Raw genomic sequence first — 25,739 nt, 5'->3', positions numbered from 1 at the left:
CTGAGCAGGTCGGTAAATATAATCAGACACACCAATGGTACTGTTACTTGGTGGTCAATGCTTGGACAAATGGCCATACACTGGGCTTGAGCCTCAACAAAAACAACAGAGTGAGTGACTGTCATGCTTGTAATGAAATGACTTGTTTCCTCAGCCTGGTAATCAAACATATTTAGCATCATCTGTGGTATCTATAATTCCCATGATTAAATCCTCAGTGCCATCTGACTTGGAATGCTTTCCTAATTAATATAAATCTTGGATGTGAACATGGATAGCACAGAGCCTTTAATGAGCATGGTCTGGCTCAGTAATTCTTAGTATTCATTTTGACAGAAAACTTGGAACTCGCTAAAGGACAGGAGTATATTCTTTGTAAACCTGTATTGTACTTTTCTTCACATTCCAGGTATAGCTTGGTGGCAAAATTTTCACTTACTTTATATTACCATGTATAAGCCGACCCCATAGGGAAGATGACCCCTAACTTGACCCCTAAAATCATTGTCAAAATGGTGTGTTTCGTGCATATTCCAATCCCTACGATGGGTTGCAGTTCAACTCACACCAAAAGACATCTGGCAGTTACAGTTTTGGATGCAACACGTAAGTATGGTCGCGGTCAACTCACATAGATAAGAAGACCCCATGCTGCTGACTACATTTTTATGGTCCTCAAAATTCAGCTTATACAAGGTAACATACAGAACATTATATTTAGAATTTATAAAAAAAAGCTTTAAACAATTTAAACATTTATTGTCACTGACATAAGAGACTGATAATTTCCTGTAGACATACTTTGAAGTGTATTTCATTATCCCAATTTACACTTTTGCACTTCCTTTTGAGAGGACCAACTGGTTTTAAAGCATAAAGTTTATTCTCAAATTTTAAAAAAATGTGGGTTGTCACTTTAATGGAACAAGTAATGAAAGATGTAGGGAGCACTGATTGCTCTTCTATGCTGTACACTTCAAAGAAAACATGAAAAGAATCCACTTGCTTCAATCATCACTTCCAGAATTTATTTGAATTTTGACAGGAATCATCACATAAAAGCTACTCAGGAAATGTCAAAGAAAGCTGTTCTATCTCTTCAAACTGGGGTCATGGTGAAAGAAGGGTAATATTCCTGGGTCTAATGCTCCTTTCCACTACAAGGGAGATACTGTACTTAGAGTCATGTTAAACTGGGGAACGGAACCATTTATTATCCAGGTGAGCTTAATATCCATGATCAAAATTTTGTTGACAAGTTAAATGTATAACTTGAATAGAACTTTGTAACCCCTTTAAATGATGATGATGATGATGATGATGATGATGATGATGATCTGTAACACCAAACTCAACAATGTTTTAGTTGTAATATTCTGTAATAACGTCTAGAAATGAAAATCCAGTATTTGACATCATTCCATCGCTTACATGAATCGATTTACACCATCATGATACAATGACATGCATCAACACCAAGCCAGTGAGTCTTATCTCCCAATCCCAACCAACAAGAACACCAATTCTAGTCATGATCTTCAAGAATAACCAAGGTCAAAGAAATCAATCTTGTATTCAAGCTGCCAAATGCAACAGTAATAAAAATTTCTCTTAGTTGGCTGAGAATTGCTTGCATGTACAACATCATTCATTTATTGGAAAAGGCAATGGATGATTAATTAATCATGAATGCAAATAAGAAAATAATTATAAATGTCGTACATGTGATGGAAAGACAAAGATGAGATGATAGGATACAACATTGCCCAGGATCACATGCACAGGAAAACCTGCCAGGAATGGACAACTGGATTTCATCACATTTCTTTCCATATGAAACTGAAACAAAGACCACTCATTTCTGGAACCAGTCAACCAACCACACAAGAAAATGGTTATCATTTACCTGCTATTCCTATCTTATAAAGAAGAAAGCAAGATAATTCCTGAATTCAACACAGTAAAATCGGCCCTGGATGCCTGAAGCGTAAACTGCTCTCTATATATCTTATAGCTCCTAATCATTAGCATGAAGATGCCTTGCTGTTCATTTAGACATGCTGAGATTGCACAGGTGGCTGTAATTCAATGTTCAAGTCCATAAGGCTTGACAGAAATGTCCCTGTTAGTGTTTCTTTGTGAGAACAATACTTCATTAGTGTTCAAGGCAGTATTTTAACTCACTCACTCACAACACTCACAAGTGTAGCATCTATTACCATATGGGTATATGACATCTAACACTATATCACTTGTTCATTATTCAGAAGCTAAAACATGTCTATAATTGGCTAAAAAACCCTAAAAACACTCCCTAGCTTTTAAAGCTATCATTCAGATGTACCTGTGAGGTCCAGGTTACAAATGGCCTTCAGTAACCCATGCTTATTGTAAATTTCAACCAAAGGGATTGGGTGGTCGAGCTTGCTGACATGTTTGACACATGTCATCAGTTTCCAATTGCTCAGACCGATGTTCATGCTGTTGATCACTCGACTGCCTGGTCCAGACTTGATTATTTACAAGCCGTCACCATATATCGGGAATATTGCTGAGTGCGGCGTAAAACTAAACTCACTCACTAAACATTCAAATGCATTGTACAAACCACAACATGGTTAAAATTTGGATTAAAACTCGCTCACTCGCTCAGTATTCAGAAATATTTCACCAGCTACAATAGGTCTGAATTTGAGTAAAAACCCACCCACTCTTTCATATGGGTTTTGACAAATGACAAACTGGCTAAAATTGGCCTCAATCACATTGCCCTGTTGTACACACCACCTTGTGGCTGGGTATAGCCTATCACACTCACTAATTATTCATCAGGACTGTACTAAATACAGTTTGGCCAAGAAATGGCCACTGACAATAAATTCAGGTTGAACTTCCGAATGTTCTCTCATCCATCTTTTTCATGTTGATTTAGATCAGTATCAATATATAATTCCAACTCTTAATAATCATCCTCATTCGTAATAGCTCCGTTGTGTGTGCACAAAATATGAAATATGAAACATCATCTCACTCGCATCCTGGAGCATTTGATGTGTAGTGGCTAATGTTTCCTGTCATATTCACACAGTAAAACCCATATTGTTATTTCTGCTATTACCATGGTTACATGTTTTTCTCGGAAAATTGAATGTTTTGCTATCAAGCCTAGAGCAATAACTTGTCTCAATGATTCATCCAACTCACGACCAACAACAGGAAATGCATGCATGCCTATCAAAGTCTGTAAAAATTGTTTTCTTCTCCTTAGATAAGTGACAGGATAGCTGTTTAGCTTTTTATCAATTGCCCCAAAAATATCAAGGTTTGGTTAACCTACTTTAGTGAAGGTTTGACACTAACAATGTTTGAATATTTTTACAACTATGCAGGCAATTAGAGATGATACCTTGGCAGGGGAAGCAGTGATGCAGCTTTTTTAATGGATTTGCATATAAAATGGTACAAACAATTGTCATTCATCAAATATATCAACGAATGATTTAAATTCTATATGTATTGAGCTAATGAGTGACAGACAGGGGAGAGAGGCAGCTATTGTCTGAAAATTTCTGATATTATGTTGTCCAATTTCCATTTCATCAAAATAAAGGGCAGGTCACTCTAAAGGCAAAAACATCAGGTTTGAAAGATTAGGTGCAGAGGAATTGGTAGGACTGAAGTTCATCTTGTACAAGAAATCCTTACAAACATGGTCGTACCATACTGAATTCTGAGCACTGAATCTTGAGAAGAATTGCTATCAAACTGACATCCTAAAAGCAAGTAAAACTGGGATTCAAATCCCTCAACTAAGGATTCTGGTACACTTTTAGGACACAACATCACAGTGAATAACTGTCCTCCAATAAACACACAAGAATATCCAAAAATAGTTCTTCAAGTGAGACTATCTTAGAATCTAAGCGAACTGTGCTTCTTGATGGAATCATTTCACTGCCTCTGATTCAGTTCTCAATCAGTTACTGGGCAAAAGTGGCAGATGCAAAGGGTTTCAGATGACGGTGACAGATGATGCATTATGACTGAAGTTCAAAGGGTATTCCTGTCAGACAAGGTGAAACTTCATGTCATGTCAATTAATACAAGAAATCTGTGCTATAACCCTCATATAATTAAGGCCTGTTCAGACACTGGACTCAATTTCCCTTCATCAAAACAATCTCAAACTGTCATCCAAGGACAGTGTCTTTGAAGAAATACCCAATGCATGGTTGAGAAACTCAAAGAGCTTTGAAGTTTTATTTAACAAAGAACAGCCACAATGCATCTTTCATAACCTCCCTGCCCAAACGAATCCTATCTATATTTGATTGAATGAAACATGTTCGGCATTTTGAAGTGAAGAATATTCAATTGCTGTGGGATTGTTTCTTTGTTCAAATGAAATTTAATGAAAGCCTTGAGGGGCAGAGAAGGTACTGTCAGTGTTTCGTCATGGAGTTTTGGAGGGTAAGAGTTGATAGTCATGGGTACAGTGAGTACTGATAGCATTTCTTCATAACATCAAGGTCTCAGTCGGTTTTAACAGCTTTTCTTCATACAGTTTGAAGAGGAAAAGTCGACATCAAGGGTGGCATTGACAACTTTTTTCCTTGTGTTTGGAGTGAGGTGATTTCAAGGAGAAAAAAGGTACGGACAATTTTCCTTCAGTGTGTTTTGAGGGGAAGGAGTGATGTTGAAGGGTACAGTGTGTAATTACAGTATTTCTTCATTATGTTGGAGGGGAAGAGGTGATGTCAAGGGATAGAGTGGGCATTTAAAACTTTTCTTCATTGTATTTGGAGGGGAAGAAGTGTTGTCAAGTGATGTCAAGTGATGTCAAGTGACAGAGTAGGCAATTAGAACTTTTCTTCATTGTGTTTGGAGGGGAAGAAGTGATGTCAAGGGATAGAGTAGGCATTTCAAAGTTTTGTACATTGTATTTGGAGAGGAAGAAGTGATGTCAAGGGATAGAGAAGGCATTTAAAACTTTTCTTCATTGTATTTTGCAGGGGAAGAGGTGATATCAAGGGATAGAGTAGGCATTTAAAACTTTTCTTCATTGTGTTTGGAGCGGAAGAGGTGATGTGAAGGGATAGAGTAGGCATTTCAAAGTTTTGTACATTGTATTTGGAGCGGAAGAAGTGATGTCAAGGGATAGAGAAGGCATTTAAAACTTTTCTTCATTGTATTTCGCAGGGGAAGAGGTGATATCGAGGGGTACAGTAAATTGTCAGAAAAAGACGTTTGAAGTGATTGGGGTTGAAGTGATTGTGGTATAACAGATATATTTGTGGAGTTGGTGGGTGGGAAGGGCTTTGAACACAATGGTACAAAGTCATGGTACCATGAATGGTATTATTGGCAACTTAGGTTTCATGTTTGTTTAAGCCTATGAATGATTATTAAATACACAACAAACATACCACCACATCAATGTGTAATCTCCCTGTCATTACATTAGACCGAACCACCTTTGATTACAAAGAGCACAATAACCATGCTCTTTTGTGCCAAGTTTACAGCTTTGATCCACCAATATTCCATCTGTGCACACCAGAAATGGGCTTGACACATTGTATCCATGTGGGAGAATCTAACCTGTGTATTCAGCATGAGGTGTAAATGCTATAACCACTAGGCCACATTCTTGCACCTTTAAAAATTGAAAAATAAAATGAAAAAAAGAAATCAGAATGTCACCACTGACAGTAAAGATTTCTGATGTACAAAGACCAAGAGAAGCCCAAATGAAAAGGAAAGTTATCTTGTACACATCAAACTGAAAAATACAACAAAAACACCTGGACAAAAACAAATGCCCGGGACCCACCCACAAAAAAACTTATTTTTGATCCTGATTCATTTGAAATACACAATGCTAACGCAAAAGCCATCCAAAGTACTTTTGTCAGAAAACACTTCATGTGCATATCTTGTGACAACAGGATTTGATACATGTATGCTATTGGCCAAACTTGGTGTGGATGGCAGATGGTGAAATATCACATTTGTTCATAGACAAGCAGGCAAGACAGGTACCCTCTTGAAGGTTTGGACCTGCTGAGCAAGTTTAAAATAAAATGATACTTACACAGAAATGTGAGATATGACGCACTATGGACGATAAACTTGATAAAGGGCTTGCGTATGAGTTCTCCAATGGAACACTTAGGAGCTATGAGATAAATCAGAGACATCACAGGGAACATTATGCCAATCGTTTGCGTGATCATCAGCTTGGATACGATATTCCGCCTGCGGAACCCAGGTAACCCCTCATACCATAGTGAGGCTAGAAGCTGTTGGCAGTTCGGATGCGACACAAACTGAAATGGAAAAGAAATCTCAAAAGCAAACTGTTCCATCAGGATGCAAGCTGTTCATCTGCTTATTCGACAAAGTAGCCTCAGCACTAGGATACTGACATATAATGTTGGCAGCTGTAACATCCTGTCTATTTTGATACTCCAGGTGGAAGGAAAGTGGTCATATTCAATGAAGAAAATCTCGACAAAAAGAAATTTTCCCTGAAAATAATCCAAAACTAATTTTCCATTGGATATGCTAAAACAATGTGATTCAGGTAAAAGTGAGTGAGCATGGTTTTATGCTGCAATATTTCAGCTATATTTCAGCAATATCACTGCAGGGAACACCAAGAGTGGGCTTCACACACTGTACCCTGTGAAGAATTGAACCTGCATCTTCAGCAAGAAGAGCCAACACTTCAACCACTTGGCAAAACCACAGTTCCTTTTAGGGACGTAAGTCAGCTTTCATAGCATATGTTCCCAGTAAAGAAAAGCATTATGTCTGTAAAAATAATCCCCCAAAATAAACAAAATCATTCTAAACTTTCCATAGACTGGCTCTGGTCTAATTCTTACCCTCTTCTGTTTGTATTTAATGGCCAGTTTCAACCTGCTCAGTTTCGTTTTTTCTGCTCCTTGTTCATCTGTCGCTGCACTCGATGTGTCGTGGTTGAGGATGATCTGCAGCTCACGTGATCCTCGCGTCTGCTCCAGGAGGTCCACAGCAAAGTCCTGACACCTAGTGGCTAGTTTCTCATAGTCCACCTTAAACTCATTCTCCATCTTGCTAAGGCGCTTCAACTCTCTGCTCAGTTCAAAGGATGTCAGAATGGGATCCTTGCTTGAGAGTGCAATCAGTGAAGGACTCACTAATGCCTTGTAGGCATTAATCCGAGAACGACTGTGACGCAAACTGTCTTCTTCACTTTCTGTTAAACAATCCTTGCAACTACACCGAACATCATGAGGTTTGGGAATGCGGAACCCTCTATCCAGGAGGATTTTGATAATTTCATAATTGTCCCGATGACCTGCCAGAATGATCGGTGTGATGTCAGGACTGAATGAGCTGGAGGGATATAACTGATGTAAGGCCTGAAACAGAGAATGTATAACATCAAAAGCCGAACTGATGGCAAAGTGGTTCTTGTATTCAGAGAATATATAGTCTTTTCTAGTGAAAACATACTGGAATTTCACTTTAAACAAAAACGTAAAATAAATAATGTGAAATTAAGATTGCAGATCCTCATAATTTTACCTTGCCAATTAAACATTTAAAATTTGTTTGTATAACAAGGGGACAAGAGCTGTAGTTGGAACAGTGAAACAAATGCGTAAGTGGTGCATCATGAGCCTAAACTAAGACAAACCCTACCAGTTCAATGTGTTTCATTTAATGTACATTGTAATACAAACCAATAATAGTGATTTGAAACTATAATCATTTAGTTTTACAACCCTTATCCGAACTTGAATAAAATTATTGAATTTATATGTTCACTTGGCATGGTAAAATTTCACTTAGCATAATTTCACTTTATTTTATTTACTTTTTTGTTTAAAGTGAAATTCATTGGTATGTTTTCACTGCAAACAGACTATAGTGACTGATATCATGAGCATTAATCTATGGATTTTGGATATGACACATCAACCAATCAGGTACTCTGATCACCTGCACCATCAGTCAGCTCAAACAAGAAGTGTAGGAACTGAAAACTAGTTTTACCAATATCTTCATGCCCATGCAGATATCTAAAAACATATATGTCAATAAATGAGGAGTTTTTAATATTCATATCATGTAAAATCACAATCAAGTCAACAATCATGACAAATTACATACTGAAACTAACACTGACTGGTTAAGAAAGTCATTTGGTTGTTTACCTAGTGGTAGTATTTCCTCATGTTGAAGGTCAAGGTCATATATTGCAGCTTGGCAACACCACCAACTCATGCCATGCAGTCATACAAACAAACTCATCCCTCGAACACCAGCCAGATCAAATCAATGGGAGAATAACCAGCAATGTCTAAATGACAAGCAACATGAAAATAACATCCTGTCAAATTTTATTATCGACAAGGTGAGAAATGTACCTTGGTGTAATCCAATGACAGAACTAATCAACCATCAATATCAAAGATAAATAAGCACTTCCATGCCAGGACAAATATGCAGCTTCAAGATACCTGTAGCAGTGATTCAAACTGCAAAGGCCACATGATTAAGTGTGTGAGTTTTGTTTTATGTCACATTTAGCAATATTCTGGCAATATCATGGTAGGACAACTCCAGAAATGGGCTTCATACATTGTACTTATGTCTGGAATCAAACCTAGGCCTCCAGCATGATGACTGAATGCTTCAACGACATCAACTAGGCAGAAAAATTATGCTTATATGTTCCCAGCAGTGCACTCCAGACCATAACATGTGAAATCTGGAATATTTTCTCCCAGTTTCAGTACAGACAGTAATACCTTGTGCTATTTTCTGATTCACAAGAGAGATTTGTTTGAGATATAACACTGAAACAATGATATTCCCTGACAGACAGGGATATTCTTAACGCACATGACTATTGTTTTTGAGGATTAAGTTCAATACAGTGTGGTGTCTAAGACAATCATCAACTTCTAAGGAATCTTCATTCATAGAAAATATTGTAGCAAGAGAATCAAACCTGGGTTTTCGGCGTTACAAGCTAGGCTACCCTATTGCCCCTGGGCAAGAGTGAGATCGAGAGGGTAGAGAGTCTCACCTGTCACATTTCCAGACAGTGCAGGCCCATGCAGATATCATCAAGAATTTAACATGAAACTTCAAAAAACTTCTGACTCTGATTCAAATACCCTATGTTTTATTCCCTTTAATAGTGCGAGGAAGGGCAGCAATAAGTACCATCGACCAATGTCTTTTGTTATAGCCTGACTAGAAGCCAACCTACCAATCTCCAGACAGACACTCACGTCACTTGACCACAAAGGCAGTCAGAATATTTCAGGAACACAACTCTTAAGTAAATTAGCAGGGTATGAAACTCCCAAAAATTTCTGCCAGATCACAAGGCTGGTTAGAAGTAAAACTTGCCAGCCCTGATCAAATCTTACCTGCTTGCAAATAATTTAGGGTTGACAAGCAACATAGTTTAATGTCCAATTGGAATGCATCATTTATATTTATGAGTAAATTTATTATGACTATCATCCTGAAATATTATAAATATCTTCAAGTCTAAATTTTAACGCAACCATCAGGCAGGTGAATTTGAGAATGTGGCTGTCCATGTTGAAAATAACCCCTCCCAGGTGGTCAAGTAGGCAGGTACATCGAACATTATAAATAGCTGCGTCTGCCTCTGTAGGTGAGCTCCATGGTGACTCTATCTGTCTTTCAGATAGCTAGTAATATCATCCATGTAGAAGTTCTTCCCATGTTAACAGTAATCCCTGTAAATTAATTTCTCTGGTTTGTCTGCTTCCAGCTACACAATAGCCAACAACACATTTTGGTACATCAATCAGCCATATACCTTCCTTCAAGACACATCTATGGAGACATTTCTATGTTATTAACTCCAAGGAGACATCTAGCAGTCAAGTTTAGATGTAATATGACTGCCGACATTAACAGACTCCAATACATTTGATGGCTCTGACAATGGATGAAGTGTCTACATTTCAGTGGAATATACATTCAAACACTTGAGTTCACGTATTTCAACATCCTCTTCATTCCATTTTCATTTTCTTCATTCCAATTTCATTAACAAAAGTGGAAGCATGAAAGAAAGGTAAACCATATAATGGCACCATTCAGGTCACCTTGCCCAATTTTGCCGTTGTGAAAGTCTCCCAAAAGATTGAGTAGAATGCTTACGCTATTCAGGTCCTGTCTACACAATTATTTTAGCATAGGTTTACTGAGAAGTTCATGATTCTATTAAGGTAAATGTTTTTTATGGTTGCTGCTAAAAAATTTTATCTTTACAGATCAAGACCATGAGCTGAGATACAGCAGACAAATTGGTGAGAATTTTGCCAACCATCATGTTCTTTTGTAATTGTCTGTAAAGTTCTTGAAGGTTGCAGGTTTGTGAAAGGTGGCTTGTTGAGTTAGGAAGTTTGTTGGGCTTGTTAAAGGTCAGGTGAAATAGATTTGTGGGCACTTTAAACATTTAATGTACTTTTATGGTGACTTGGATGAATGCTTGCCTGTATCTTTGCATCTGTGTGAACTTTTAGTCCAGACTGGAGCAAGTGTCATAGTGCTAGTTCCCTGAAAATCCAAGCTTCAATTTACCATGAATACACCATACAAATGCTAAATCCAAGCCAAATGTAGTAACTTGAAGAGAAACACAAAACACAAGTCAAACTCTAGCAAACTCATGCCTTGCCTCCAAGTGCTATGTGTGATGGTTTAAAGAAGAAGCCACTCTCATTCTTGTGAATGACAATATTTGCCTATGACTTAACACTGACAAATCCTATTTTTCACCCAAATGCAGAGGGGGCAGGATAACAGCAGGTTCCATGATTTGATATCTTCTGATGTAATCAGAAGTTCAAACCGCAATCCCTTCACTCTTTGGACAGGCTCTCTAACCACAGGTCCACAGACCTGGTCTACAATGAATAGAAACTTCAACAAAAACACCCAAACAGTAAGTATGGAAGTGTATGTTTATGAGAACAGTATAGGTATACAACATATTACTTCCAACACAACTGCTCTTTATTGCCATGCCTTTTTTGCACTGTATACAAATCTAATTTATCTGCACTTGATCCTTTTTTGGATAATGAATAACTCAATTTATTTGTTCTTATGAGGACTTTCAACATGATGGAATTCTACTGTTTGACATTCCTGACATGGAGAAGCCATAAATCAAGCCTACATTTTTCTAGTGTTGGTCACATTGCATGAATATTCAAACATCTTAACTTATTCCATCTCTGAGCCTATGGAGAAAGAACACTTGAGATAAAATCCACAAATGGATTTTAAAAAAATCATCTCCGCAAGCATCTAATTAATGTTATTCCTGGTTTTGAAATCTTAAGTTGCATGAAACAGCTTTGCTGCAAGTGTAGTTCGACTGGGACAATATCTGCGACAAGTCTTGCCTATGTGAGTGAGTTGTGTTTTACGCTGCAAAGCAATATTCCAGTGGGGAGTGTGTGTGAAGTGGCTGAAACTGCAAACAATAGGAAAAATTGACAAAAAGTATTTTATGAAACTATGATAATTTAGTAATTCTTTCAAAATTCTGACCATACGGCCTTATTGTTAAGAGTTTAAGTTGAAAATTTAAAATAGCAAATCAAATCCTAAAACAAAGTAAATATGGTTAGGTACACAAAATGTTTGTCACCCTTCATAAAAGCTTTTTAAGAATTCTTGATATAGCCGAAACATTTTCAAATGTAATGTGGGTATTGACACACTATCGAAGTTTCCAAACTTGGAACTCAACCACTGACCTTAATCATGATACAATCACAAAAAAATGTCACAAAGCCACAAAAATCCACCAATCCAAAAGGCCCCGAAGATTGAAACCGTTACTGATCTAACTTTATCTCCTGATGACGTGGGCAGTGTCTAATTTGGGGACAGTATTTCTTATCATGGCCCTCTGTCTCCATCTAGGCAAGCTATCCCTGGCATTTATATACACAGGCTTGTAATTTACTGATCAATGCTTTTAATCAATGTGACATTTCATTGCGAACATGGCAAAACTTGACTTCACATATCTAATTTCCCTTGCCTCCTGTGGTAGTTCTCACAGAGATGGAGTCTCCACTGACACACCGTAACGGATATTTTTAACTAATTACCAAGCCTGAATTTCAGCTTTCATATCTTGTTACCACACTTCACATCATGCTTTTCTGCAATAAACACAAACATGACACACAAACGTTTCAAATGTCACATTCTGATTAGAAAATTTGTTAATTCTGGTGTCTTCAATCACAGAATTTGACAAGATCAAATCTAAATTGTGGCCCAGAGGTTAATGGCAATCATGTTGCATACACATGGTTTGGGTTTAATTCTCTAAGTGAAACCTGTTGACCATTACAGTCATACAATACAACAGCCAGATTAGAATTTCAGGCTAGAAATTACTGGTCTAGATTTGAAGAAATTGTCTATAACAAATTGAATGCAGTGTCATATGCTGAGGTAAGTTTGTTGGCCAGATGAAACAGTTCCAGCAAAGACTATAGGATGAGGTTGAAAGAACATCAACATCTTTTGTTCATCCACAACTTAGCACAAAACTGAAGTTTGGTGAAACAGAGTTCCAGTAAAGAGTAAGGGATGAGGTTCAAAGAACATCAACATGTAATGTTTGTCCACAACTAACTACATAAGTAAGGCTTTGCCAAACCAATAACGTTAGAATTGGTCACCATTTCACGCCAACTTCTATTGCTCCATCCCAATCCTTTCCCATCCTGACCAGTCTGAGGGTCAGAGGGGCAGTGAGGCAGTCTGGTGGTTAAACTGTTTGTTTGTCATGTCAATGATCTGGGTTGAACACCCCACATAGGAACAATGTGTGAAGCTAATTCCTGTTATCTCCCACCGTGATATTGCTGGAATATTGCTAAAAGCAATGTAAAACTAAATTCACTCACTCAATTACCAGTCTTGTCCATCAAACAAGAGGACAAGACCAAATCTGCTACTGCCTTCATAAAACATGCTGGTTGCATCTAGTCTGAAAAATGTAAGTACAATTTCTTCCAACTATCCTTCAATATCTAGTCAACATGCAGATTGGAAGAATATTTTACCTTTATTACAGATACTGACAAGGAAATTAAAACATATGTGTCTGACCTCCCTAAATTCTATTTTTGATATAATATTGGTCTCTAATTCTTTGAAAACTAGAGAAGATGCATCCAGTAATTGCCTCTAATTCTTCATATTAATCTGACCAAACTAGATGAGCATTGTCAAGTTCTTGACATATTCCCTTCATTCATGGTAATGTCCATTCCAGCATGTGAAATGATTAGAACAAATGTTCCTTCTAGAAGTCTAGGGCCTTGATTGGCTAGCCAGTTGAATGATGGATGCACCATGTCATTGGTCTCTGTTCTTGGACAAGAGGTAACAAAGAAGACTTCCTGTGTGTCTGGCAAGTGTCTGTCCATCTTGAACTGTCTGCATATCACACATAGATACAGTGTTTGCAACACTTCTTCTTTGTGTCAGTTGACCATCAGGGCCTTTTGCTGCCTGCAGGCTTTGAAAACTCCAGGCCCTGAACGAAATCTGCAGGCCCAGTTTCTTTAAGTCATACCAATAAAAACAAAATATACTACACTGTACACAGTTTCACACGGTTTCTACAGCGAAGACTATGGCGCAGAGAGAATCTGGTTTTACCATTCTTCTGCACAATGCATGGACATACCATGAAGTGGAACTATAAGCAATTAAACATGAGGAATGATGGATGGTTTTCAAACATTAAAAAACAAAAAAATATCAGAAAGATTCTGTGTGAAAAAATATGACAGATAATTTGCTGAAGGCCAAAAGGGCCTGCAAATATTTGTAACTGCTGGCTCGATGCAACAGCAACTAGCGCTGGGCTTCCCATCCTGGCCTGCGATTATTTCAAATGCTGAATGACATCAAGAAAATTGTTTGGTTTATTTCAAAATGTAGGCATAAAATGTCAATGGCAATGTTTGTGTAGCATGACTTCTTATATATGTGGGTTGTCTGTATTCTATTGGTTACAGCGTTTTTGCTCGTCATCCTGATTACCAGAGTTCAATTCCTCACATGGGTACAATGTGTAAAAACAATTTCTGGTGTCCTCCGCTATGACATGCTGAAATGCCAATATGAAAGCCAAAAATTAAACCATTTTTATCAATTCCATCACAGTTCTTCATCAATCTCCTTCAGTTCAGCTGCTTTCCTAACTGAAGGTTCCAGGCAAGGAGAGTTTTCCACCTCAGGCAGCTGTAATGGATACACAGCTTAACGCAAATGAAGTTAGCCAACACACATCAGTCCTTGACCCTCAGTCAGGCTCACATCCATAGTCCCCTACTCACAAGCAGACAAAACACAATCAACTCAGTTCCCTTAGTCAATACTGATACACCTTCACTGCAGACTGTTATTGGTCACTGCGATCTTCAGGGAGGACTTACTGGCCAGGAGTATAATAATTGAATAACATTCATCTAATCCTTCAGGTAATGCATGGTGTCAAGATCCTCTCTGCCATTTCTCTCACTGTATCAATGTTTACAAGAGTCATATATGACAACAATAGAACTGGAAATTACACTCACACGTTAATAGTTTGTTTGATGGAGCTGGTATAAACCTATTGCTCCAGACAGTTGTCCCGAACATTTGTTTTCCTATGTGATGGATGAAAACAGAAGCGAGATCATTGGTTTGGGGTTGTGTGTGCCATTTGGGAGTAGGGTCAGAAAAAGACATGATTTTCATATGTATTGTGAGAGAATGTCAAACTGTCATAGTTCATATGTAAAGGTGGTCTGCCATCAGAGAAAATATGTGACTTTTGATGCCACATTTAGCAATATTCCTGCATTATCAGGGCATGGGAGACCAGAAATGGGCTTCACACCTTGTACCTATGTGCATGTGGCCTTTACAGAGGCATCTTTACAAGGTCTGGCTTCAATAAAACTTTACCAAAAAGTGGACTTTTGCCGAATTCACTAAAACATCTACAAAAGGTCCACATCTGCAGCTTCACTGAAGCTTCAACAGAAGGTCAGCCTGCACTTTTTTCTCTGGTCACAGGGTCAATTTTTACTAAAACGTATGCTGAACATTGACATCAACTCCATTCAGTGGAGCTTCAACACATGCTTCAAGCACCTGAACATCTTCCAGCAAAAACACAAGGGTATAAAATTCTACATTATTGTGGGATAGAGTGTATGAGAAACTTTGCTAGAATTTCATTTTGGCATCTTCCTGTCTCCAAGAGAGGTAAAGAATCTGAATTTAGGGACATTAATATAGTTCAACTAAGAACAAAAGTGGTGCTCCATAAACATTAACTGACATTTCCAAATTTCATTTCCACCTTTTTTCAGTCTTCTAAGTTCTTCCAACCATGCTCATTTTCAACTTCAAAGCAACTACACCAGCAAATTGTCAGTGAAATTAACAGCAAAATATACATGCGTCGAAAGTAAGATATCATCACCCATATAATCCTCTTAAATCATTATAACTACAAAATTATGAGCAAATCTTGTTAATGACATAACCTGTATCCTTAAAATATATTTACGAAATAATGTGCACATTGTGAAGAAAATTGTGAAGAAAAATGACATGCACCTTTTTCCAGAAAAAAATATTTGTTGTCTACTAGAAAGGAAACACTGACTGACACACAGAGTTAAAAGAGGTGAATAAAAGGATGATGTACTGGATAAATAGGAGTTAAATGTCAGTTGTAGTGCATTTGAGTTTATGCAGTGTTTTAGAGTGACTGAGCTTGTTTGATTACATAATGTTTTGTAAGCTTTTCTTGTAGCTTCACTGCCTGACATGTGTGAGAAACAAAAGTAATGCTCTACTAACGTGGAACCACAAGCATGGGCTGAATGAAAACAATCCTACAAATACAATTTGAGTGAGTGAGTGAGTGAGGGAGCGAGCGAGCACGAAACTGAAAATCTCACAGTTGTGCAGGTATTGTATGACTTCAACTTTGGTGGCCCCATAAGCAGGGTTGCCGACCAACCTTACTGAGGTGATTCTGCTGCACCTACACAAGTGTTCAAAGCCTGTAAGACAACAGTCCCCTACAATGGTACACATACACATGATAGCTGGATCATTATATCATTATCAAGTGCATCTGTGAGTTTCATCTTACTTTAACTTGCTTGATAGCACTGCCTGTACAGAGAGTGAATGAGGTTAGCTCTACACCACTTTTAGCATAACAGTCCAGTTATGTCACAGTCGGGGACATATTCAGCACATTCTTAATGGATACTACAGCTTTATAAATGCCAGCTTAGGATATTTCTAAAATGGTAACTAAAATTAATTACTTCATTGTACTTAGATTACCAATATTAATTTTCTTAAATTCTGTTCTCTGGTACTGATCAAAGAAAGAAGAATGGTGACAAAATATGAATAAATAAAGGGATTCAAACCCATAATGGGATTGTCCTTGCATCGGTCACATGGGTCATATTCCTTCTTGTTCTACATTTTCAATTTAAACAGTGCAATGAAGTGATGGGCACTACTGATGAAATTTCAATTGCTTGTCAGTGGATTTTTTACTTTCCAGTGGTCACTGAATTCCATATGTTCCTAAACATATTCTTCAGATTCTGAAAAAACAAATATGTATTTTCAGATGAATATATATATTTCTACCATGTAGTGGGCAACAAGAAACAACATGAACAACAGAAATGCCATCACATGTTAACAAGGAATGTACCAACATCTAACCACCATGTTGGATGTTTCCACAAAGACGTCCCTGATTATACTTTTCTGAATTTTGCTGAGCATCACCAACCCACTACTCAGACATCTTAATCTAAGTTATTACAATTCTTTGGGAAAATCTGTCATAATTTTCTCCAGGACACAGCCCTTGATAGTGACTCTTTAATTGAGACACTTATCTCAGATCTAAGCCACAATTGACCACGAGCTGGTGTCTAGCATCTTTGTATGGTCAGTAAGTGACCACATTTGATGCCAGAGTCCATTACTCGCCTGGAATCAATGGTCATTTGGTTAAGTGTCCATATCTAGAGGCAGATCCAGCCAGAGCAATTGCCAAATCAGTTTCAGTAAGTCTCGCTAACCTACAACCTTAGTGCACATAATGTCACTATGGTACAATCAATGGTCATTTCGATAAACATCTATTGCCAATGACAGTGAATACAGTGATAAAGACTACGCACATAGATTCCATCGTGAAAAATCGGTATGCTTAATGTCAGAGAATTAGATCCATGGTAACTCAAGTAACTGCCTCTGTAGTTTCACATTGCAGACAGAGAAATGCCTCAACAGAGGTATGTATCTGAGAAAATTTAAAGTCTCATTGCCCAGACTGAATCAATTATTACCCAGCAAACATTCCTGATGCCATAATCCATCACAGTTGAGGAAACTGAAACTAATGTAGATAGGTCCCTCGTACCCAATTATGCTGCAAGAATATGAAATACGTACTGATAGTGTGCATGTTTTCAGAGAGACTCAAGCATATTATTAGACTTTCTTCCCCTCTGCAGCAAACACCACCACAAGCTAGTGTATTGTCACAAAGATGAACAAACTGGCTGTGTGTTCTTTTTGTTATGTAGATAATGAAATAGATTATAGATGCAATCTATAAATGAGTTTGTGCTGTGGGTGAAGTTGAGCCAAAGACTTTCAAAGAAGCAAGGTGCAAATTCTGATTACATATGGTCATTCCACTGACTCACTCCACTGCAAGACATTAGCTGGCATTTCCTAAAAATTATGACTTACTTGAGGATCATCATTTTCTTTTCACGAAAATAGTGAAAACTATCTATTTCTGTCACCTGACTGAGTGGATGAGTGTAGTTCTGTGCTACTTTTAGCAGTATTAAACTGTTTTTCCACTGTTCTATGGACAGCATCAAGCATGATTTTCACTTTTACTGTGATCACAGATCAAAACAGTGAAACCCATCAAGATCTGGCTTAGATTTGGTCTTCCACAACCAATGTTGTCATAAGAGACAACTAATAGGATCCTGAGTTTGTTGATCAATGCAAATACCTTTGATCACTGGATTGTCTGGTCCAGACTCGATTACTGACGGACTGCAGACATATAGCTGGAATACGGCTGAGTGTGGCGTTAAACACAAAACACATTAACGACATTCCTCCTCACAAAGCCATGGAAGGAGCCCTCAAGCTATGCAAGGTTGGAATACAAGTCATTGGTTTCATTTTGGGATATTTAATTTCTTATATTAAATTTTATTCAATTAATATAGGAAATTTTATTTAATATTAATGTTTACAATTTCCTTGTTTGCCATTTGAAAATTAAAGTCTTCGCAATGAAACAAAAATTCAAGAAATACTCAAATCCATTGACATATTAGTTAAATATACTGAAATAAAATACAAAACATACCTTGTCCCAAAAAATTGAAAAAAAAGAGAAATGAAGACCTAACACATGACTTATTGTGCCTTAATAAAGTGATTTAAGGAAAAATTGCCCCAGTTCACTCAGCAGGATATTGATGTACTGGCAATGAGATTGCTTAAACCTTCTGGCACCTCACAGTCAACAAGGACAGCAACTGAGGAACACTGATACACTTACCATAATAATGTATGGTTTTCTTCTTTGTGTATGCATATGTAAGAAGTTTATAGATGACTTTGATTAGTTTTCATTCTATGACAAGACTCAGCAAACACAAAGGGACAAAGGTGGTGACGGGGTGAAGTATGGACTTACTCAAAGGTTGATGACGGGCAACACTGTCAGTTGATACTTCAAGTAAGTCTGAATACTGTGCTGTTGCAATGTCAGAGTGTCAGCATCTCTTGACAACTCTTTTTGCCAAATTTTTCACAGTTGATATTTGGCATTTTAATGCAATAAAATTATTAAGCAACATATCTTATAGGCATAAACCAATGACTTAGTGACTTTCCACTTCAAAACGAAGGATGCCTGCATTTCAACTCATGGACAACTATCTCTGCCAATATCACAAAGATACGATTAATGGGACTCTCCAGGGAAATTATATGATCATTCTTCTGAGTCTGGAGCCAATGTTTGGCACTCAATGTTTGGCATTTGAATAAGACAAAATGATTTAGTACCATGTCTTGTCAAAATGACATAACTATGGTACTTTCGACTTCAAATGGAAGTATGCCGGTATGCCAAAGAAAACTTTGTCTGCCAATATCTCTAAGAAATCATGCCTCAGATCTCACGGGAAATTATATGACTGTTCTTCAGAGCTAGAAGCAGCCTACATGACTCTGCAAAAGGTCATAGTGACCTACAAACAGATGAGGACACCAAGGTACATACAAACACAGAAATTGACCATCTCTGAAGGGTCTTCTCAAAATCTCCACCTGGTTAACTTCAACCATGCAGAGAGGCAATCCAGTCCAAAGTAATCAGTTCAACGGTCTGAAGTGCTTTTCACAGACATCTGAATAATCTCAGGTAGACTGTCTAGACCAGTGCTCAATATCAGAAACTTTAGAGTCAATGGTTCATGTCCGACTGTTCTCCAAACCAACTTGAGCTTTTGCACATGCAGTCTAGAATTCAATATAGATGATCCCAAAACCACCATTACAATCACATGGCCTGCATGTTTAAAAGCTAGAAAGGAATCAAACACAACTGCGAACATTTAAAGACATATGTGTCATGTCAAAGCCATTAGAATGAAGGACTGCAACCAAAAGAGCAGGAGATTTCAGCATAATCTCATTAAACTATTATAATGATCGTCTCAAGATGTACATGCAGAAAACTGGGCTGAATACTGTAGTTATTAGTTCCAAAGTTTTGCTTCAACAAATTAGTAATACTTTGGTAATTATGTACATACAGAAGAAATTATCCAGATACAGTTTAGGTGATGAAGTCCAACTAAAACTCCAAACACAAATTGCTCTGAAAAACATGAATGGATCAAAACTCTATCCATTCAAATGTCTGTATGACGTTATCAAAGTGTTATCTGTAAGCTCCTGTCAGCAGTATTGCAAACATCAGTTTTACTGGGAGAACACTGTAATCAGCTTTATCAATAGATAAGTACATTCATCTCCATGTTGTGCACACTTTGGTATGGGCTTTATTTCTCTAACACACACATAATTATTTTTATGGTGCTCTTATGTGTGCAGCTTTCCTGCTTTATGATAAAGGCAACAAGTACATATATACATTACACAAGCCATTATCACTTGTAGCACAAGGACTGCACCCATACAGCATTTCTAGAAAGCATGGTCTGTTCGGAAGACTTATAATAATGCCTGGTTTTAATATTCCTCACACAAAAGTGCAATTTGGAAGAGACTCAGACTTTGCTCTATTTTCCATTATTAGAGTCAAGGTAGGGGATATTAATGATCACTTGGATTAAGCATTTTCATAAAATTCCCTACTATTCTTATCTCATATTTTCCTAACAACAAGAAGAAGGAAAACTGTACTCATCAACTTTTTTTTTCAGGAGGATGGCTTTCTGGTACACAGTGGTGACTGTTTGAAATAGTACAATATAGAATTCTTAACTTCACTCTTTCTGTTTTTATCTGTCTATTTATGAGCATAAGCATCACGTCAGAGTCCAAAATGAATCAGTCTAAAGACATCAACAGGCTCCATTATATCTGCCAGAATGGCATCAAAAGACCAAACTCACTGTCTGGGCAAATCTCAGATTAAAATCATTGAATATCAGATATAAGCAGCTATGGTATTCCTGTGTTACTAGAAATAACTTCTGTTTCATACATATTTTAGTTTTTACTAAAGTAACAAACAGGCTAAAAAGAATGTGAATATGAAAAAGGGTGTTCCTAAAAGTAATTTTATGCAGTACAAAATCAACTGGAAACATTTATATCAAATTGCCTGCTCAGTCTGCTCTAAGAAAAACATCCCCAAAATAGTCACAACCTGTTTCTTGCTTTGTTCAGTACAGCTGATGTCAATATATACAATCCCAAACTGACCTTGACTTCCCTACTGTAATCATGTTGTCTGAAGTAATTTCCAGTACTATAAACAGGTTCATAAATTGCCTGATGGTTGTAGCACTACATATCATTACCACCTATTTTGTTCAAAAATGTTTCCAAAATCTATGGGAGCTCCTAGAATGTCAAAATTACAAAGATTTGCAAACATTTCTCCGAAACAAAAAAAACAACAGACATTTGATCCATCCATGGGGTTCCTAAGTACACAGGTGGAGTATATCACCCAGCAACTATCTGGATTTATTACAAATCAGTGGAAATAGTTCCTTTGAAGACGTGAAAGCCATAAACAATCAAGGCTAGTTGTGAGGATGATATCATTACCCTCCAAACATCTCAGCTGTTACCCATGAGTGTATGTACCATAAACACTGCCATAATTTAACACAAAATCTCTTATTCAGTAACAGAGCACCACAGCTTGGCACTAATTAAAATAGCTCTCGCTGACAATATTGTTTCCTCACCAAGTTATTTTTTTGTGTTTAACTTATACTAGCACTGACCACCTAATCAGAGTGGAGCCTTGATTGTTCTATGATCATCACCAAATACCCTAAGTAATTACTGGTAAGAATGGGGAAAACACTCTTTCCCAACAACTTATTAAATGGTCAAGATGTCTGAAACAGATAAATTATGTTTTCAATAAACATGTTGTGTATTTTGCACATGCCAAGAAAAAAGACAGAAACACTTCTGGATTTGATTGAAGAGTTTTAAAGACCAACTTGTTCAGTTGCATTTGAACTTTTCCTTCACAAACATGTTTTTTGTTATTTTTTTTGTCTTTTTAGTTGTTTTGTTTTTTTAGAAGATTTAGTTAAGTATGTAAGTATCCTCTTTGAACAATTTTACACTAGATTTTACCGTAGATAATTATATTCTTTCTCTTAGGTGTTACATAATTGGAAGAAAATTGTATAAAATGGTGTCATTTCTTAAAGGCCAATGTACAAGTCATTGTGGGAGGCGTTTGTGTGTGTGTGTGTGTGAAGAAAGAAATAAAGAAAATAAGAAAGAAAGAAAATAAGAAAGAAAGAACGAGAGACAGAGGGGGAGAGACAGAGACTGAAGGAGACAGAAACAGAGAGAGAAAGTGACAGAGAAGGGTGGGGCTGGGAGAGGCAGTGTAGGGATAGGTATTTAATGTTGTTTTGAACAGTATTCTAGATATACCACTTGGTATTGCATACCCTAAGTGACAATTGTCCTTTGGAGAAACCCATGACGATATTGAAGTGAGCAAACCAATGATACATTACTGCTGTGAAACAGGATTAGAATCCATCATCAGTAGTTCATGGTTTGCTCTGCAGAACATATTGCAGCATTTCAGACAACTGGGCAACCTTTGTCCCTATAATTTTCCATGATTTGCTTCAACACAAGTAATGCATTGAAAAATAGATGTTTGTTTGAACTTAATTAATTTTTCCATTACCAAAACCATACCAGTCATTATTGAGATCAATATCCCTCACTTTAAAGAGTTCATATTCCTAAAACCCATCCAATTATTCAAGTGCTGTTGAAATGTTATGACATTAATTCCCGTGATTCAAGTACATTCATTTTTTCTTCCACAATTACATTACAAAACCCAGACCCGTTCCACTTTCAAACTCATATCTGACAAATTTGATCCAGATATTCATACAATTTGATTGAGAATAAACCATGGATCTGAAGGAAATATAACCATTTGACACATTCATTTGACTTCAGAGATGGAAATTCAAGGATGGTAACTCTGGAGTCATGATATGAAGATGTTGACAGTCTAGTAACACCAACAGTAATTATTTGGAGGACAGTTTCTGACATTTCCCAAATTTACTCCATAATGTATTTGGTCATATCACCATCAATGATCAAAATCTATAAGCTGGCATTGAACTAACTCCTAATCTATTCTAAACTGCCTATTTAGATGATCGTTGATCATACATCATCATCAGTACATTTATTTTTACAATGTTTGTAGCAATATTCCAGCAATATTCCAGCAATATCACAACAGGGGACACCAGAAATGGGCTTCACACACTGATCCCATGTGAGGAATAGATCCCATGTCTTTGACGAGACAAGGAAACACTTGAACCACTAGGTTACAACACTGTCATTATGAAGGTTTAGGAAGATCATATTGAATCTGGTACTTAATATTTTTGAATATTTTTCTCAGTGATGTGTTTAGACTACAATCATATTCCAATGTTTTACCAATATTGGGAATGAAAACTCACAGACTGATGCTTTCAAAGCTAGGTTCCCACACAGTCTCAGGCAAACAAAAAAAACATTTTATCTTTTTAATGATTTTTGAACACCTGGTGTCATCTTCAGTGATCCATTCATATGATTGCATTTTGCCGATGGCACCTAAAGGAATTGCTTTCTCCAATAATGGAGACTAATATTTCTTGGGCATTGATGTTTTATACTCACTTAACACCCAATTAAGGCTTTTAGAATTTTCAAGACTGAATCAAAGTTTAATTTAATCACTTCTCTCCCTGTAACCTTCAAACAGACATTGAGAATCTTCTGTCCACGCCATGATGGTTCCACTGAGCCAATGATCATCTGAACAAGCTGTTAATTATGCATCCTAATGATGTGACATTGAGTCAGCAATTCTTCTCCGTGACACCCTGGACAAGCACATTTGATAGAGAGACTCACCAATTCTGTGCAAGGAGCTGAGTCAATAATATCATAGCTTGACAGAGTGTGTACTCAGAATGACAAGAATATATATGGAGCAATTTAATCAGCAATGTCACAGAAGTAAATTCATACCCTGTCAATTGGAATCCAGGACGGATAATTCCAACAGACATTAGACCCTGGGACGATGATAATAAACTCTCACATATACACTCATGACTTACTGAGATAGCAATATTGACATCAAGTATTGAAATAATGGATGACCATATCTGCCCAATAGATAGTCCTTTTTGAAATATATATAAACTGCATTCCAACAAACGAGAGCAATGTGAAACAGAAATTCAAAGGCTTACACTATTTTTGATGAATACAGGGGAATAATTCTAATACAGATTGCGCTATCAGTCATCAATAAATAGAAGTTCTGCTGTAGGTACTGAATGGCCACATAACCCAGAAAATGACTCCACTGGGTTGAAGGATTCTCTTAGGATATACCACACTAATAAATCAAGCTCACTTCCAGCTTTGGTCTAAATCTACTGCCCAATCAGCATGTAAACAGAATGTTCTAATCATTCAAGAACTGACCGAAATGAATACCCTATGACTATATCATTCAATGAATGACTAAAATGACGTGCTATTTTCATTGATTTCCTCATCTAGATGAACTTCTGTAGACATTAGCATACTATTTCCACATGGTGAAATAATGTTCCATTACAGTTTTATCAAAGATGCGTAGTCAATCTTGCTAGAGGTCAAACACCAGAGGATGCAGACCAATGAAAGCTGTGAATGAAGACCGGCACTGACAAACTCCTGACGGTGGCCTGATGCAGGAACTACAGTGTTATTTACAATGCTTTGTGACATATTTATCAGTTTTCAGATTGAATGGTTCCTGAGACACAGAAAAAAGTATAAAACCTTGTTTTCTTTGTCTGACAACAGAATAATTTTCTCAACAATTAGGTGAGTTTATTCTGTAATTGATATGGTAATTAAAACTGGAATTACATTACTCTCTCTGACCATGTTCACTCAATACAGAGAACAAACACTGGATTCTCTGTAAAACAATTCAGTATTTCAATGCCAGAGAGTAATTGGTCTTGAATATCTTCTTCAATAGATTCATTTTGATTAAGGCAAATTATTGTACAGAATTATGATAGTGAATTTCTGAAATTCAGTGATGATGCCAGTCCAAAATCCTTCATGTTAATCTATTTATTGAATCAAAAATATTAACGTCTGAGAATAGTCCTTCTTGATGACACACTGGTCATTAAGTCAAAACACTGATGAAATATCATATATAAATTAATCTATGTTTGGTGCAAGAATGAGACCTGACAAACCAATGTATTGGATTTGGGTGGGGTTGGTGTACAATCAGTGAAGAATGCCAAAGATAATGAGGATCATTTTGGGTGGGGTCTACAATGGACGAACATGACGACCGCATGGGTAAGATAAAGCTGATACAGGCAAGAGGTTGCTGAAAGGGGCCCAGACACTGATGAAACTTGGCTGATATGGATATGTTATCACATAGGAGGAAATTGGTGTTTAAAGTCAGGTTCAAGACTGTTTCACTTTGACAGCGATGTTCCTGCACTGTTGTGGGTGGCTGCTTGTGTGAGTCTTGTAATGGTTTTATAGTACCATGCCACACTTTAATATGGGTAAAGCACTCAGAAACATTTGTCAGACTCAATGTATCATACGGTTTTGGTTTCAAGTGGCATGGTTAAGGTTTCCAGTAATGTCGTTAAGGTTTCCAGTGATGTGGTTAAGATTTCCACAGATATGGTTGAGGTTTCCAGTGATATGGTAAAGGTTTCCAGTGATATAATAAAGGTTTCCAGTAATGTAGTAAAGGTTTCCACATTATG

General features: G+C 37.1%; 1 protein-coding gene across 5 annotated transcripts in view; it reads right to left on the bottom strand.

Moving 5' to 3' along the window:
• The window catches only part of LOC137274468 (transient receptor potential-gamma protein-like), a 97,497-nt gene that overhangs the window by 25,467 nt on the left and 46,291 nt on the right, over positions 1-25,739 (bottom strand). For all 5 annotated transcript variants that reach the window (XM_067807669.1, XM_067807665.1, XM_067807667.1 and 2 more), the window contains exons 3-4: positions 6,891-7,409; positions 6,095-6,329 (exon numbers count right to left, since the gene is read on the bottom strand). In XM_067807669.1, coding sequence (XP_067663770.1) covers positions 6,095-6,329; positions 6,891-7,409 — 754 coding nt within the window. The remainder of the gene's footprint in view (positions 1-6,094; positions 6,330-6,890; positions 7,410-25,739) is intronic.

Source organism: Haliotis asinina, chromosome 2 (genome assembly GCF_037392515.1).
Source record: "Haliotis asinina isolate JCU_RB_2024 chromosome 2, JCU_Hal_asi_v2, whole genome shotgun sequence".
NCBI classification, from domain to species: Eukaryota; Metazoa; Mollusca; class Gastropoda; order Lepetellida; family Haliotidae; genus Haliotis; species Haliotis asinina.
The sequence above is the reverse complement of the archived record's forward strand: the minus strand, read 5'-3'. Positions and strand labels throughout refer to the sequence as shown.